Here is an 18,214-nt window from a genome sequence, read left to right on the forward strand (position 1 = left end):
TAATATTATTACTCTAACATCGTGAGTTTGATCGCTGGCGTTAGTGTGCTGCACTATTATAAAACAAAGAATTTTCGAACTATCATTGTTTGCAACAAAGTGAGTCTATGCCCGAATAAACTTTACAACATTTTATATGCTCTAGTTATTCGTGAAGAACTAGACAAAAGAATCGAACATCTTTTTTTTTTTTAGCAAAACTTGTAGACCTTACTCATATATCGGTCTGTTGTAGCTTCTGACCCGAGCTGATGTTTTTATTTCTAAAATTAAAAGAAAAATGTTAGAATTTTTTGGTCTAATTTCCAGTCTGTTGATACCTTAATCTGACAGTGAGTTTTACGTGACCCACTCATGTTGTGGTTACCCGACCGTCTATAACTGCTGATTATTTTTGAAGCTCTATCTAGCATAGAAGCTATACTTTATCTTAACCAAACATCATACTCGCTTTCGCCAGTGAATCACAGTCGCGATTCGACAGTCTGTTGTTGAAAAATATCTTGTCCTACTCCAACGTTACGTTTGATTTTTACAAAGCCAGGCGTTTGTGTCCTACTTTCCTTATAAGGTTGGCTATCTCAAAAAGCTCCGCAAGGAAAAGGGGGACTCATGAAACATTAGGGGAGCCAATGATGAGCAATAATCGAACGTTGAGAGGCTCGATTATCGCGTACCATTATGCGTATCGCACAGAATGGATTGCGGAACCTCCGCTGTGCTATTTAAAAAGCGGGTAGCTTGACCATCTTATTTTAATGTGTAACATTAATGTAACATTTTTTGGTCGACGGGTACACCGGCTTTATCACTGCATTTTGTTGCGGAACTGTGGAAATAGACGAATCGAGTTAGAAAAGAGTACCACCGCATTGTCTTAACTCTAACACGTATATCTGTAGATATCTCGAAATTTCTCTAGAGATTAGGACTACATAAACCGCGCATATAGAAATTTCATCTTTGTTTAAAAAATAAAATTGATGTATAAATTAAATTATAGAAATGGGTTTTCCAATCGCTTCCCCAACATCATTGCGTTGGATAAAGTGTCATTGCCACATTCCGTCCAGCTTCAATTACTAACTAAGTTATCAATGCCACATTGGCTGTGAACGAATTTGGTTATGGTTATTACACTTTCCTTTTAAATCTTCGTGAATAAAAATTGATAAAATTGTTTTTAGTTTAGCAATAAATTGCTCTATTTTTCTTTCCTCTCGTTTGTTGATAGTGAAACACTGTGTTCTCCGCCATTTTGTCGCCTAGATAACAAAATTCTACCCGTACTTAGTGTTCCAAAGACACTATTAAACACAGGATAGCAATGAAAGGGTTTTCGTGATTTTCTGATGTCAAAAACTGGCGATACAGTTCAGGACAATATTTGTTTTGCGCACGACAAAGGTATTATAATTATGTGGACTTACGTAACAATTAGCTTCTTTGAAAGATGGCCCAAGGCAAGACTTCACAAAAAGTACGTTGTACAAAGTAAATTGAAAATAAAGTTGTTGAATTTATCAATGACATGTAAGAAATCCTTGTAAAAGAGGTAATACACCCACCTTTTCAATTTTAAACGAGCGATGCATACTAAGACCAAAAAAATACCTTTTCAATAATATATACCAGTTTATCATTAGTGATCTGGGAAGAAAAGCAGTGCACTAAAACCGACATTTGACGTTTCTGTGTGTGCCCGAGGTCCCAGATGATGCTTTCAAGAGCAAAGCGAGTCAGCCCAGATGCCCACATATGTTTCAGGTCCTAAATTTCATATGAAACTTATCCGAGGGAGGACCTTTCTTCTGTTTGGTCAATCACGCGACATCTCTCATACGCTTGAGTTTTATTGTTGAAAAACAGTAACAGGTTTCGCGTCGGTAAAAATCGGTTCGTTTAATCGGCTCAGGTAGTCGCCGCTTTTATAGTTTAAATAAATCTTCTTTAATAAATTTGTGGCAATCTAGAAATGCAGACAAAATCAATATGCAATTAGGAGTGTGCGTACTCTCAAACAAATTATATGTTTAGTAATTATAATAATGTAAAGAATTATAGCACATATGATATCCTAGATGTATTGTTGTTTCTATGACTGCCCTGAGATCTTGCAATAAAGCTATTTTATGCAGAAGTTGCAAAAAACAGTATTCAAAGTCATTTGTGTCAGCTACCAAAAAGCTGAACGGCACGACGCATGGCTGACTTTTGACACTTAGTTGAAAAAGTACTATTATTTGCCGTTTGTACAATTGGCAATTATTGGAGAACAGATCAGTTACGTAAAAAAAATCGTATTATCTAATGATGGGGCCGTGTAACTAACAGGACTATGCCCTACAGAGAACTGACTCGGCTATCATGATATAGTCTCTAGCGATACCATGGAACCTTGCAGCAAAAAAAAAACGAAATCTACTTGTGATTTTTCTGTAGCTACGTCTATCTGTAATTGGCTTTATTCAGGGGTTTATATGTGCATAGATATGCTGTTGCGCTCGGACTTGTTCCGAGCTATGGCTGTGACCGCTAAACAGACCCCACTGCTAACGAATTTCCTATTTTCAACGAAGTTACAAAGTAACAGCTATATGTTATGGTAAGGGATCATCAATCTACTGATTATGCATTACATATTTAGCAAGCAACTTTTTCTCAAACTGAAATAGCGGTTGATACACAGGGACCCTCGCTGCCTTTTAGACCGAAGCTACTACTGCTTCATTACACCTATTAGTCGTATCAGTTAAAAGCCGTGTTTGTGGCATCTCATATCGTTACCAAAATGATTTTGATGTATATCTACCATTCATTACCTCGTCCATTATTGCACGGGTTCCATTGCACCTAGTGGGCTTCTATTTTCCTTGACAATAAGATATCCAAGCATACGCGCATCCAAACCAGTTTTTCGCCCGACTAAATGAAGTGGATGCGCCGGGTGCTATTGACGGATTCAACGAAAGTCAGACGCCGAAAGAGACGTTTGAGTAGTAGCGTCCTCGTCTTTTTCTTCAAATTCAATGGATACGTTCGAATCTTTTCTCGTTAATATCCGGCGGTCGGCACTGCTTTACTCAATAACCCTTCTCGCACACAGCCTTTGTCCTTCTGTCCACCCAATTTTGACGCTCGTTCTCGTGGAAGTTCCAATCGATTCACTGAAGTTCAAGTGGTGGTGGTCTCAAACCGTTACAGGACAGCGAAAACGCGTCCCTCCTCATTTGTCCTTTGACGCACTCAAAGGGACAGACGTAAGTAAAGTTTTTCCAAAGAAGTGGCAACAAAGTTCACTGCTGTTCTATTGAGACAAGGTAAGGCTTTTTCTGTGCGGAAAGGATAAAAGTCGTCCATTGTACATTACGCACGCGATGGCTTCTTAGGTTACTATTGCTAGAGTATGTGCGCTTTGAAACTTAATTTTCGTTAGCATTTAGGTTCCACTACCTCTGCTTCTCTATAAGCGATATCTGCCCATATATCGATCAATATCCTGGTTAATGAAAAGCAGAGAAATACTCACAAGCACATGAACATCGTGCCCGCCGATGAGTTCAACGAATCTAATTAAAATATCGTTATAGGCTTGGTAAGTATCAACAGCATCAGGTATCGTATGCTTTATAGAGCCGAATGGAGTATTCGAGTGCTGGATATTCTTGGAGATAATCCTTATTGGCTCTATTCCGTTTATCCGTTCTAGTCCTCTCAACCCCATATTGATGGTGCCTATAGATGTTAATAAGGACGGGAAACCTGAATGCGTTCAACCTCATTTTACACTCAATCACATAGGCAACGTAACTGAATTATATATTGAACATAGTTATCAAAAGCGATTTTCATAGTTTCTTCGCGGAAAAACTGCCATAAAGGTAAATTAAGAAAAGAAAATAATACCTAATAAGGGACCTTCAAAACCACTTCGGCTTGATTATTTCTACAATTAGACCCGAAATTATGCTTCTAAATCGAAAAATTTCGTACTGCTAACTGCTAATTTCGAATGAACGTAAACTTCGTTACATTCGAATCTACGATCTTTGGCCTGGTCGGTTCGCAGAATACTAGAAGGATTACGTCTTTTCTACCGTAAGCCTTCGGATGTGCCCTGTGTCTGTGTGTGAGTGAGTGTTTGTATGGAATTCGTTTTGGGTTTTTAGGGTGAAGTAAAAGCGCAGGCTGAAGTCCTTCCACTGTTTCAACAGGACTCGCCTCGGCTCAAATTGGCCTGCTCAAACCGGCAACGGGGCCTGTTTCGACATACTTTGGTCGAACAACCACCATTAGTTGCAACAGCTTAGACGCTACCGGAAAAGCTCAAAGGCAGGATTAGGCTAGTAATGGTTCATGCGATAATTGTTGATCAGTCTTCAGGGTACTAGCCGCTAGTTTCGCACTGTTTACTCTGAACGACTTATCGTTGTCACCAGAAAAAAAGAGACTAATGTTTCAGTGGGGTTTCGGAGCAGGCAATCATTGCTGGTCGTTCCATGGGCACTGGACAACAACAGCGAATTAAATTATATAAACGCTACGTATACTAACGAATGATTGTCTATTAAATATATGAAGGTGTGGTAACACAGTGGAGTATTTTTTCGCCTATTCACTTGTTTGTAACCGTTTAACGTAGACAAGAAGTCGGACGTCTGAATTCAAACTGTCAACCCTCGTGTGTTCAGAACACGTTAGGTCTATTACTGTTGCCACGCTGCCTTGCCAAATGTGTAAAACGTCTCGAAAAATGGAGTCGCGTTTGTCGCACCGTCAAGTGTGGTCATTGTATTGGCTTTGTGGTCGCCTTAAGGCTATACGATTGCATTCAGTGCACTATCATTTTACTGAGCGAGTTATCTTATTCGCTTGTTACATTATATCAAAGCATCTTTGCTAAAAAAAAAAGCTTTGATTACCCAACAGTGTAAAGGTACGTTCCAGCCACAAAATTTAACCGCAAGAAAATGCCTTCATATCGGACCGATTTTGTCTTTTCGCAGGTTGGCATCGGGGACAAGCCACTGCGTGAATAATCGTATAGGTATAGGTACAAATATAAACGGACACATTTAAAACAATGAGGATTTGTCGAAGACGAGAAAACAGCTTGAGAGATGGGAGGTAGGCGAAGCCCTAAAATGATTCATAGAGACACCGATATGTAATATCTGATCGTGACAGAGTGCGCACTCTACGGCTGACCGTAGTTTGGTCGCCGCCATAACAGATATATTTCAAATACAACGAACTCCCTAAGCAAAAGCTACGCATCAATACAAGCAATCCCAGCAAAACCAGTCACAATAATCGGCCGCAGTGAATCAACGAATAAACAAACCTTATCGGTGGGCTTTTCGTTATAATATAGAGAATAAATATGCTACAATTAAAACGAATGAGTGTATATAAAACAAATATAAATCGCCATGTCTCAGAAGCAGTATAGTAAAGCTGACCGTTTCAGAATGAGAGTGTGCCAATAGTTGCAATAGCGGATATATAGCCGTTTTATGATCGGTCAATGTCAGCCACGTTACGAACCACGCATCATCTACCTGACCTTCTAAAGCGACTTTCTTAGCTAATTTGATTAAACATGTGTACCCTTATGGTAAGAGAGAAGTATCGTTTCCATGTTTGACAATTTTGATGACGAACACTTTGGGTACAACTGGCAAAACTTTTCCGGCCAGTCGTGCTTCACGAAGTTCCAGTGTTTCTCAATGTTTGCCACATGGTCAAGCCTAGACAAGCAGAGTTTTTATTCTGATCCTTAGACATCATAGCGACAAGAAAGCAATGTCTACATTGAACGCTACCACAAAAGTTCCTTCCTCTGACGCCCTTAAACAATTTTATTATTTTCGATGACTGAATTCACTAACATCACGGTCGATTGGACCTTCAACAGATTTCAGAAAATTAAAAATTCCACCTACAAAAAAATACTATATAAGCAGTATAAATCATTCTCTACTCTTAGCGATACAAATGCTTAGAAATATCCATACATATTTAGTACGTTGTCAGTAATTTGTGGGTCTTCAAATGCTCTCGTTAAACAGACTGTAGACATTTATTATATTTCGAAACAATTGCCGACGATGCGAGCAGCGGCTTGTACCTTCGTCAGCCGCCACTTTTTTATACAGCCTCAAAAGGTCACACTTGATCTTTATGCACGTCTTACCTACGTCCGTTCAGTCAACGCCTCTGCTTTTGGAGAGCCTTCATTACGTGTTTCCTTCGTCGCTCACTCGAATGTATTTTTAGGGAACACATCAGTGGAATTTTTATCTGTTATCCCTTCATCCGCTGTCTAGCCGCCCAGTGGACAGTGAAGTGACGTGATGTAGAACCTCGTGAAGAAGGCAGCGTTGGTTCCTTTCATGTTTATAGTGAAATTGTGAAAAGTTGTGCCTGGCAGACAAGAGTAGGGTCATGTTGGCGGTGATGCTAGAAGAAGGAGGGATGGCGCCGTTCATCGACGGCCTGAAAAAGTTACCACGCCCTAACTAAAGAAACCGAGACGTCGTAGCTGAGATGAGAACGAAGGCGTCACTAAGACGATTCTGTAGGTACCAGTAGGTGACAAATTATCTCATTCGCCGCCACTTCGCACGAACGTGTGAGAGCTTATTTACGCTCATAGAGAAGAAAACGTAACGCGAGAGTAGTTGGTATCTGTATTTCGCGCAAAATTTTCATAATTTCTAGAATGATAAAAAATTCTGAATGGGTAGTTTGATAAAAGCCAAGCCGATGAACTGCTCGTTGCGGTAGGATCGAAAAGATGTCAGGGCAAACAAATATTTCTTTGCTCAGGGCATGACAGGTTGTTGTTTGATGTTCTTGACCGTTAGCTACTAGCCAATCCGTGCCCCACTCAGGCATCTGTCTTTAAGCTGGCTAATATTGATACACTGTTCATTTAGTTCTCTCAATTATTTGTTAGGCGGTTCTCGAGATCGACCGCCTCCTATAATTATGCTATTCGCTAGGGTCGTCTAATAGATAGGCCTAATTCAATTTACACTTAATCTAATTCTTGTTGTTTTCCAACCGGATCCTAGCGCTGTACAAAGAGTTGGCTTATAGAAAGCGTGTGGGCGAATTCCATCTTATTACTATCGTTTTAATCAATAGGATACCATTCTTATCTATGGATTGAGGCTCGTCGACTTTACTGTAATGCTTGTACATGTATTTCCCTGGATGCTATAATTTCCATCATTCTCTTTTAGGAGAGTCTTTCCCATCTCATAAAAACATTTAGCAACTCCGACAACTTGATTCCGCAGCGCTTCAAGTATATCCAGCGATGAAATAGTACATTTTTCGGGAGTACTTTGTATGGAGCAATGTGTCGCTGATTCTATTTTCGTAACCGGCACCTTTCTATCATTTAGGAGATTTCTTGTGCTAGCAAAGCGCAATGTCCGGTAAGTACTGTGTTGGCAAATCTCTCACTTGACTACCTCAATTATTGATGGCTGAGTGAAGGCAGATGAAGCAAATTGAATGGACATATCATTTCATGCAATCACCGAGATAAGTGCAGTATATAGCATGTTTATTTCTAATATGCAGGATGGAGCAAAAGATCACTTGATAATTTAGCAGGAGAGTAAAAGTACTGTTCCCGTAAAGGAAGCATATTGGAGTTTCAGCAGATCTTGACGTGACTTTTGCTACACCCTATATAAAACGTAACAAACTGGCCACAATAATTATTATTATTATTTCCTGTTATTATCAATAGGTTAACAAACTCCAATTGGAGTTGAAAGATTCAAAATATCTGTGTTCGTCCTTCGCTCGTAATCCTTTATAGTTATCACTTAGAGGATAACGCCAGAACTATTGTGGTCGACTTATCTATGCAGAACTATACCGGACAAAGAGAACGGCGGATCAGTGAGTGAGGACCGCTGATCGCATTTAGTGATCCTGAGTTCCCTCTCAAAAAAACTTTGTTCCCGTGCTTGAATCGTTTTAAGTTTGTCGACGCTGCAGCAGAGACTTAATCGATGTATCGAAAGTCAAGGAAAAATAGAACAGAATCTAATTAGACGGTTAATAGTTTTTCACTGCTATGAATGAGCACAGGCAAAGGAGGCTGCGAGTGGACCCACGGGCAAAGTGAGAATGCTGTTAATTTCTTAAATTTCAAACTGCTCGCAACGTTGCCCTTTAGAGCACAGAATTTGTTGGAATCACACCCCATTTATGAGTATTATACTCAGCTGACGGCCAGTTGTTTCTGGCAGAACGAGAGGTAATGTCCTCCAATAGACGTTAGTAGTCGTCAGCCGAGCTGTTGGAGTAACATCGATAAGAACGAAGCATTTTCGAAGCGAAATAAACAAATGCTGAATTATGGCGCTTGTGTTAGTTACTCCAGATACGCAACCAGCTAAAACGCAGCTTTTATCGTTCAGCCCTAGTCCTCGATTACTTAACGGACTCAAGGATTAGCTAGTCAACACATTATTCTATGATCGTATCTATACCAAATGACTAACATTCAAAATGTAGACCTAGACTTAACGGTATATTTACCGTATCCATTGGGAAAGCGCTCTGCAAAAGTTGTACGAAAACGTATTGTATATAAAGATTGTGAAGGATCGCGGCTCTTAGAGTTCGCTAGCCACGAAATGTGCCAGTGATGCTCTCCCGTTAACTAAACGGCAAGCTAAACCCATATCGGGCGTCTTGAAGCTTTAAAATTACGTGAGCTTTTAATTGATTTCTGTTTCGCGTTCAGTGTATTTTACTACAAGCTACAATACAAATAGATCATAACTCGTGCTATCTGTCTTCTACCGCGGGTTACAATGAAGACAAGAACTTTATGAATACTGCCTACGCAAACTAAGCCATTTTCCAGAAGAGTAAACTTTTATCAACCAGAATTACTGCAAGTGCTTGCTTGTCGTTCGAAAAGAACTATTAAACGATACCATCGTACCGAAACGATACTTTAGAACAATGGTTTTGTATCAAGTATAAAATCGTTGCCACTTATGCGTCTAAAAAATAGCTAGCTAGCTAGCTAGCTAGCTAGCTACATGCGCTAGAACGATTTTTATGGCTTAAGGGTTTTTTGTCGCTCAGAACTTATATGGGTTTGCGGTGGTGGCGAAATATGCCAGGCATACATGGACCACCGTCTTCAGTGCATACAATAATAGACGGGTCATAAGATCTGACTGTTCTAGCAAGAACTTCTACGCACATGTGGCTATTAGTTGAACCCATGGTACGCGAGATTTACCGTAAGCAGCAGTCAATAGACGCATAAGGATATATTCTGATGCATCGTATTATTACTTCAGCCGCTTTGAATATATTTAATCTTTCTCAAATACGAAATACACCTATATTTGAGGCAACGTAAATCACGGATTTCTCTGTTCTCCGTTTATATATTCAATTCAATAGTCATTAGTCACTGAACAATTTTATGGCATGAAGATGTTTGACAACGATGAAACCGACTCGCCCATATTGATGAGCTAGAATTGCCCGTGGGTCGTATTTCTATAGAAGTCAGTAAATGCCTACAGCTTGACCTCACGTTGCTTGTCTTCAGTTACTCATACAAACTTCAATGGCCTAAACAAATTCGACTTAAACCTATCTTTACGAAGTTATTCCTTACAGTAGTAGTTTTTATAGATTACACGACCTTAGTACATCATATCTCATAATTTCATCTATATATTCCTTGATATACGCATATTTATGGCACTTCAACGGTGTCCGAGCATTAGCATTGACCTACAATCGACGTTGTAGAAGACCCTGGTCTCCTGCAAATTGTTTTCAATATGTTTATCGGTGGTGATTGGCGGTGCTAAAGCTGATCAGGAATCAGTGAAAATTCCAGTGGAGACAATGTATTGCAAATGCTTCCGCCAAGAACAAGATTACTTCGGTAGGAACCGAGCGATTTTTTTAGACTTCGATTGTTTTATTTGGCTGGGTGAAAGCTTCGTTAAGGTAAGCCACTTTTCCCGTCATTCTGGGGCCGCAAACAAAAAATTTGCTTAAAACGAAAACTTGTCTACAACCTTGCTTCTGCCAAAAACCGCAGCGTTGGACAAGGTCGATAGTGAGGTATAGCAGAAGCTGGTGGAGGTGTGTTCCAAAAAAAACCGAAATATATATACAATTGCAGGCCTGCACTGCTATAGGGGTGGACGATGTGAATGGAAATAAGACGCTAAATACAATAAACATTGTTGACAGTATTTATGGACTCTGTGACCCGATTGGTAATGGCGAAAACAAATTGTTGCTGAAAAACTTAATTTTAAAAACATATTTATCGTGTAATTAAAAAAATATGCACTAGATTTTTGTCTGTTTCATTAGAATTTACTGTCTTTAATTCTTTTATCACCTGTACAACATGAACGAATTTGATATTTCTTTGAAGAGAACCTTATTACTGATACCTTTATTATCAGTTAATACCTTAGCGCGGACGGTAGTGGATTTAGTGAAGTCCGTTTGAGCTCCGTAGAGTCCGTCTATGAACTAGTAGATGAGCTGTAAGTCACGGTGCATTATCAAACAGGCTTGAGTGTGGGATATCTTTATAGTACAGTAGCGTTGAATCAAGTTGAGTTTCTTATAAAACTTCTTGCTCCTTAGATAAGACGTCGAAGGAAATGGCTTAAGTTTTAGTGCTTCAGAAAGGTGGGCCGAACAGTGCCAGAGAGCTAAAATGTAAAAACTCATTTGGGTTATTTTTATTTCTTCCAGTTTTCATTTGTGACATCACCTTTACATACTACGGTATCTATGCTTTTTACAAACACTTCCGATTACCTAGCCAATTCATGTAACGAAGACAAACCTCTTTTTGATGCCTTACTATATTTTAGTGCGACGGTCTAATTTTCAACGATAGTTTTCATTTCGCTGTAGTCTCTCTTTCGCTAATACACGCTCATACCTTGTCGCTAATCTCTATTCAGCATGAACGGGATTTCTCTGCCATTCAAATAGAGTCGTCTCAGGGAAAACACGATTACTTTTATCGCCCTTTTATCCGCAGTCCTTTCAAAAGCTCTGTTTTACTGGGTTTGTGAAAAAGGAAAACGTATCAAGCCATCTGCTACGTACGTAGTTTTCTAAAAACGAGCCCATCCTCGTAGAGCTCATACATTTTGCCGAAAAAAAGCAGTACGAACGTTGAAATAACTAAGCGTTTTTAGGTCATCACACAAAATGAGTTTGTATGCAAGTCTATATCGGAATGGATACGCTATTCCAGTACGCTGGGCTTGTCCCTGCAGTTGCGCAAATGTAACATGCGTTTGCATACTAGGGCCAGATGGAATGATTTAGATTCAAAATTAGACGTGGGCACACTTCGTCTCGTACTGGGAGCCAGCCTTCTTAAGCAATTCCTAATTAAACCAGTAACGGATGCAGGACTTCACCCAGTATTTTGTATCAAAAAAAAACTAACTCTATCGGTTTGAACCTAAAACAAACAATACGTCAATTGTCAATTACGGTATACAAGCCCAATCTATATAGTCTCTTTTATTCGCCAGCAAGGATAACTAGGTAAACTTTCAATACGTAGATTAGGCTTAAAGACACGATCTAATAACACAGAGCCTCTTATGAATTAATAATGAATTCCTGTTTTTACATTGTTGGCTGCTTCTCGTCGAATGTTAAAGGAAAATGTGTGTTTCAACAACTTGGCCTTCTCGGATAACTTTTCCTATGACGGTGTCTATCTGAGCGGTATCCTAACAATGTATTGCTTTTTGTTTGATACGGTCTCGGTTCACTAATTTTTGAAGCCTTGATCAACGAAAGTTTTACTAGTACATAATGGGCATCGTGATATTATTTATTATTTTTTCTTATTATCATTTCTCGGAAGCTCAAATACTACCACGCGATTCAGACAAATGTTGCTACTACACACCTGTCTTACGATGTGTAACAATGATCACGTAGATTGTACTTACAAAGGCCATAATCACGCAAATTGTTTTAACATACGCTGTACTTCGGTGCTGATATTGGACCAATTTGTTACGGTTTTTTAGCCGCCTGCGGCATATAGTACAAGCTGCGCAGAAATAGCCTTTTTTTAAGTGGCCCTTTCGTCCGTTATTATAACTACTATGTCTACTTCGACAGAGTCGAATCGTATCCGCTGTTCGTACATGTTGAGATCCGCTCTATGTGTCATTCTGGATTATTCTTGATTTTAGAACACAATGTTTTTTTGTTCTTTTTTATCACCGAAATTGTATAGAACGTGAATAAGATATTGACGCTATGCTAAATACTGAGTTCGGCGAATTTCCTACGGATTTCGTGGTCAGATCGATGTTCTAGATACCTGCAATCAATGCGTAGTAAAAGTCTACAACATCGTTGATCTCTTTCTGGATTGCCATCTTGCCGTTCGTAAAACAAACAATAAAAACAGCATAATAACAACTGTTCTGAGGTCGCCCTAAATAAATAGACAGAGAAGCAATTTTGCCTTCCACCGAGTGTTCTGAAGAACAATCTATCGTGTTGTACTTACTGTGCTATAAGTAGGCACAAAGAGTATGCAAAGTTCTCTGAGTAGGCATGCACTTTACAACTCTCACATCGGCTGAAAATTTCATTGGGCTTTATTTGACAGGAGTACGCAGAAGTATACCGTCAACTATGAAAGAGCATTTTCTGACCTGCATTTTGTATATGATGGGACTTGCCATAATGAGACAGAGCTGCCGAAAAAAATGGTGCAAGCCACGAGATAGCCTTGCATTACATGGATAGTACCCTAACACCTGCGGATAAGAATACAACAATAACTGGGTTTTTTCTGCATAAACACAAAAGCAAAAAACTGGATTCGGACGTCAATATCGACGATGATAACGCCCACTCTAACGTTCATAGTCCACCTATTTTTACATACGCAAAATTGTAAACGGCCCCCTGATTCCGTTCGGCCAATGGGACAAGCGAGTTTAACGAACTGGGAGACGAAAACCTCCAACTGTGTCTCTTCTATACACAAGTGCCACGTAGGTCCTTATTGTTAATTATCATGTGTTTAAATTTTTAATGCTAGTTCAATGTGTTACTCATTTAACCTTTATTTGTAAAATTAACACTGGCTTAAAAAATAACAGTGAACTTTAGGACGTGATCGTCCTGCAAAATAGTACTAAGGTGTTTTTCAGACAGGCTATGAAATTGTATCGTTTCTCGCAATTCATGTACAGGACATTTGTTGCTCAATAATGCTTATATTTCTCGTACAGGCACCGTGTCTGAGAGAGGTAAAACTGGCTATGATAAGCACCGGTAGCTGGCAGTTGTGCAACTACGAGATACCAAAATGAATCCGCGCCCTTACGCTTCACTGGCAAGCAACACGTTGAAGTTTAGTGTTTAAAGGAACTTTTTACGAATGTTAAGGAAAGATGGCCTAGCGATCTAAATGCACCTATGCCGATAAAACAATTGATAGATAAAGCCATAACTAGTGTGGCCGGTCTGCTTTACTGCCAACACAACACAGACAGACGCCGTTGGAAACCATCTGTAGTGGCGGAAGGCGCTTCCGCGGATTGATTGCCTTCAGGCCTCCTGGCTGATGCTGTTATGTAGCAACAAGAATGAAAATCAAAGCTATAAGTGATTGAAATAGAGGAATTTCATGCTATTATTATCATTATTTAACTATTGCTAATAGTTTAACGAGTACTAAATATTTGCCTATCTCCATTTTATGCCTAGACAAACCGTTCTGGAAGTATGCACCTACATAGAAAGCTTATGCTTGTATAATTCTGCCAACAGTTGCCTACAATAACCTAAGTAAAAGATATATTTTATATACATTATATTATAGTGGCTTTGCGGTAGAACAAAGAGGGTCATTGTGTAATCAGAAATCGGTAGTAACATTGTGTAGTCCATAGTGTACAAACTGTTACCAAACGTAAAGCTTACTTTCAAACAATATTTAAAAAAATAAAGTAGACATTTTCTGAAAATTCTGTGTCGACGTTTTTATATAATGGGCAGCCAGGCCGAAAAAGGATTCTAAGAGGACACTTACATGATAGATTATGTTTGTCGACTGCTAACAGCGAACGAAACGGTAGTATTGATCCAACGCGGCATGATCAGGCATAATAAAAACCCGCCTCCAACCTTGATATTTTTTAGAACGTATTCATATTCGGTATTTCTATGAAGAGAAAAATCGTGTTTATGCTTTTGATAATAAGGGGGAAAAGATAATGTATTTGAATTAAGTCATTTGCTTTCTATGAAGGCAATTAATTTGCTGGGACTTTATCCAGCTGAAGTATGTCCTGAGCCCCAAGGCTGGTTCTCAAATGTCTAATATGTTTCCTGTATTTGCCGGCCTGATTGTTAACGGATTCATTTTTTTCTCCTATTTTCGTAGGCAGCCCTGAAAAAAAATTGCACGTTAAGCTTTGCCAGCTCTCTTTTGACCTATTTTCAACAAAACAGTTTATCATTTTCAATGCTCAGCGTAATTATACGAGAATTATTTAGAGTAAGCTGTTAAATTTCTTCCGAACGACAAAAAGCAAAAACAACGGGAATTCTAGGGGCGGTTTCATTGTACCTTTGTGAAATTTAGCTATTTATACCACCGCTTCTTTTTGGCGCAGTAACGCACATAAATACGAGATCGCTTGTTATAAGGCTTTCTGAATTCAATGTACAGAAATGGAAAGCTCGATGGACTTTGCGTTTCACGTACTGTCAACCTGATAGGATAACACAAGGAGCTATATTTGCAGGCTCATCTTCGCTAAGAGACAACATTTTCTTTGTAAGCTTTTTGGTAGACACAGATATTTACATATAGAGCTTTTCTACTACTTAAAAAATTGTATGTTTTAATACGACCTTCTGTAGGCCTTCTGTCTCTGGAAATGGGGACAGCATATTCCTTAGTAAGCCCAGCCGAGACTAGCTCAAACACCCCTGCACACCAGCAGTTATCGATGATTTACCGTTGCGTTAGTCCTTGCATTGGCTTGCCTGCAGTGGTACTAGGTGTTTTCTGGGCTGCCAGACCCTGTCATGAGGGTTATCGACTTTCACGATATCTCTCTTTAGTTCTGGATGACAACAGAACCCACACGGCCAAAGAAACAAATCTAACGTATAAGTACAGTGTCTCAACGTAGAAAATAACACAAGCGTAGTATTGATTTCCGCCTCGTCGACGAACTCCAGTAGCCAGGCTGAAGTATCTGAGCTAAATGTGATCGTGGTCAAAGTTTTTGCTAGGGAAGAAGAATACTACAAGACAAAGCCATCACACAAAAATTCGCTCATCCAAGAAGAAATTGCCCGCATTGCGTTGAGCAGAAAGGAAATCGAATGTGACCATTTTTGGCTACACTCCTTTTCCTCGCCGCTTCGAACGCTCAGTGCTTGAGGTAGTTATGCAGTCGTTGTTACAAGCATACCGTCGTATCTGAATGAGCATACGATTCCAGAAACATTGTTGACTTCTCATCGATAGAACTAAACTAAACTAACCTAACCTAACCTAACCTAACCTAAACTGCGACTGGCGAGGTGGACGATGGTTGTTTTGTGGATTTTGGCCACTCTCTTAGCCAGTGCGTATTGTAAATCTCTGTACTGTAGCAAAAAGAAAATAGCAAGGAACTCGCCAACGCCATTGTTTGACCTACACCAAGGAAACGAAAAAGGCATAAGGGTCTTTTTACATGGTTCGTTGAAGTTCTTTTAGATGACGCGACTATATTATTAGCTACGTGGAAAGGTAAATCATCCTGCTGAAATCATACGTCATCGGATGTGAGAGCGCCTGAGGTTGTCTTCTGGTAGCGAATAGTTAACAATATCATCGAAAAAAATGGTTAATCTGCCTCCGGCTACACGCCACAGCAGATATTGGTCCTTTTGTGAGGTGGATCCCCTCTCATGGATAGCTAGGATACGCTTGGACCCCACAGGCAGCTCGCTTTATTGATGCTGTAGTTAAGTAAAATTCTGAATGCATAAACCTTATAACAAAGACAGAATTATGGACAAAGATTTAGTTGCTTTTTTGGTGACGCTACCTTGAAGCTGGTACAACAGATAATCAGAACAATTGCTTCACTATAATTAATTTTTATGATGTATAAATCTAGACCCTGTTAGAAGACAAAAACTAGCTAAGTCAGATCAATTCTCATCCATTCGTAAGTCAAACCTTAATCTGTGCTCACTGCATTATGTGCGTGTGGCATAGGCACACAAACGATGCAACAACAATAGAGAACTAAGGTATATATATGGATGGTACCACAATCACAAAGATACGTGCCTTGAATAGCGCGTCATGTGTCTTCAGACTTTACCTGATCGTCCATGTGTTGTATGTTCGTTGTTTGCCCATTTCAGGTCCGCCGTGGAGGATATAGAACATCTTCGGCTGTACATAGTCCGTCCTTCTTGTTTTCGTAAACGTTGTGCAGCTCCCGAGAGGAAAGGAGTTGCCGGGAACTGGAGAAAAAGGAAGAGATAGAAAACATAAAAGAGGAGAAAACCATGGATGATCAAATCCTTTGGCGCGAACCCATAAAATTTAAGCGCCTATGTGTCCTTCCCGTTTAGTGCTAAAAAAACATCTTCAAGGATCAAGCTATAACGAGAAAATACAAAAAGCAGGAATGGCAATCTTAAAAAATATTGGAAGATGAAACTGGTGCTTAAGCTAGGACAACCAGCCGAGCGGAACAGGCTTTCGAGACGCCCGCAGAGAGCAAAGAGGCTGAAAATGAACTAGGAGCAAAACCACTGACTGGGCGAGTACAAAGCTATATAATTGTGCACTGGATCTCACCAAGTTAGGATTAGCTTACCACACCGTACCATGAACGTTACACATATTGCACGTACATTCTTTATGGCGCTACCATCACGTGCACGGTGCCTCAGAAGCTTGTATGCAATAGAGATGGCTGAACGTTAATTACCTCAATGCGAATGTAGCACATCACATACATGAAGCTGACCGGCTGGCTGGGTTAACGCGCCTACTGGTCATTTTTTTGGGAGTTAGTCAACGGGTTACATACATACTGTTTTCCCAAATGACCCAATTAGGCTTTTCTCCGCCCTTGCCATGCCGATTTATGCATATGGACTAATACTCCTACCTCGATGTAAAAAATAAGAAGGCGTCAGATATCGCAGAAGTCAGAGAACCTCGTTATAACAAAACCAGAATAATTAGGAAGCCCCTGGGAGACGTATGGTAAACGGAAACAACCATGGTAACAGCAGTAGTGAAATGCTGAATTATACAGGAGCTTTTTGCTGGAAATGGTCTGATCACGAGGAACTGCGTGTGCTTTTTAGAACCAGTAGACTTGATGTTTCTAAATCTTGGGGCGTCCTTTTGTGGGTGAAACTCAAATCGACGTCCTACGTTACTTTATTCCGAAAAAAATCAAGAGTCGCAAGAGGAAAGATTTTATTTGAAATAGTCATACTATCCACGCGGTCTTATAGGAGATTGCATGTGAATTGTAAAAATGAGATGGATAAGGAATAGCTCAGGTTTACAGACGTTGAATATATTCGTCATTTGATTAAAGCAAGGATCTGCCCTACGATCGGTTGCGGTGAACATATGGTTGTTATTCCTTTAGCTGCGGTTCAGATAATTCGATATAGTGAGCCGTAGCTTAGCTAAGTGCACTGAAAAACCCTCCGTAGCTTTTCGTAGTAATACTATAAGTTGAAGAAGTAACCCTAGTAAATCTGAGACAGGCCAGCCTGGTACGTGTATCACAACCACCATTATAAATAGCTACAATATGAGACCAAAAAAAAACATACGTAACTCTAACCAATATGTCTGTCCATTACAGACGTACGTTATTGTCGACAAGCAATCTCACCTCGCACGCAACATCCAAAACGCTGCTTGAGCATACCAATCAACTACTATTGGTCAAGTCCAGCAATTGCGTCACAGTGGAGGGGCCTACTTTGGAACACTACGATTCTCCGTCTCCAGTAGCCGATCCGCCATGATGTACTTTCCTCAGCGTAACCTACATGTCAACATGGACGGCTATTATTATTTCAATATGTTAAGTTCTATTGATTTAGCTGTAAATGAAGCTATTAGCCGTACATTTAC

At 39.8% G+C, this 18,214-nt stretch overlaps 1 protein-coding gene and 1 long non-coding RNA gene across 2 annotated transcripts in view; one reads left to right on the forward strand and one right to left on the reverse strand.

Annotated features, from left to right (window-relative positions):
• The window catches only part of LOC147753622 (uncharacterized), a 46,413-nt gene extending 29,838 nt beyond the window's left edge, over window positions 1–16,575 (forward strand). Inside the window, exon 6 of the mRNA XM_086967936.1 lies at window positions 16,465–16,575. Coding sequence (XP_086824062.1) covers window positions 16,465–16,484 — 20 coding nt within the window. The 3' untranslated portion in view covers window positions 16,485–16,575. The remainder of the gene's footprint in view (window positions 1–16,464) is intronic.
• LOC147753623 (uncharacterized) lies at window positions 14,320–18,046 on the reverse strand. The gene is made up of 3 exons (XR_015310636.1): window positions 17,970–18,046; window positions 16,422–16,566; window positions 14,320–14,479 (listed from the first exon to the last, which is right to left on the reverse strand). It is a non-coding gene; the product is annotated as an uncharacterized LOC147753623 (long non-coding RNA).
• Window positions 18,047–18,214: the final 168 nt, after the last annotated feature.

Source organism: Varroa jacobsoni, unplaced genomic scaffold, assembly GCF_002532875.2.
Source record: "Varroa jacobsoni isolate VJ856 unplaced genomic scaffold, vjacob_1.0 scaffold_342, whole genome shotgun sequence".
In the NCBI taxonomy this organism is placed as follows: Eukaryota; Metazoa; Arthropoda; class Arachnida; order Mesostigmata; family Varroidae; genus Varroa; species Varroa jacobsoni.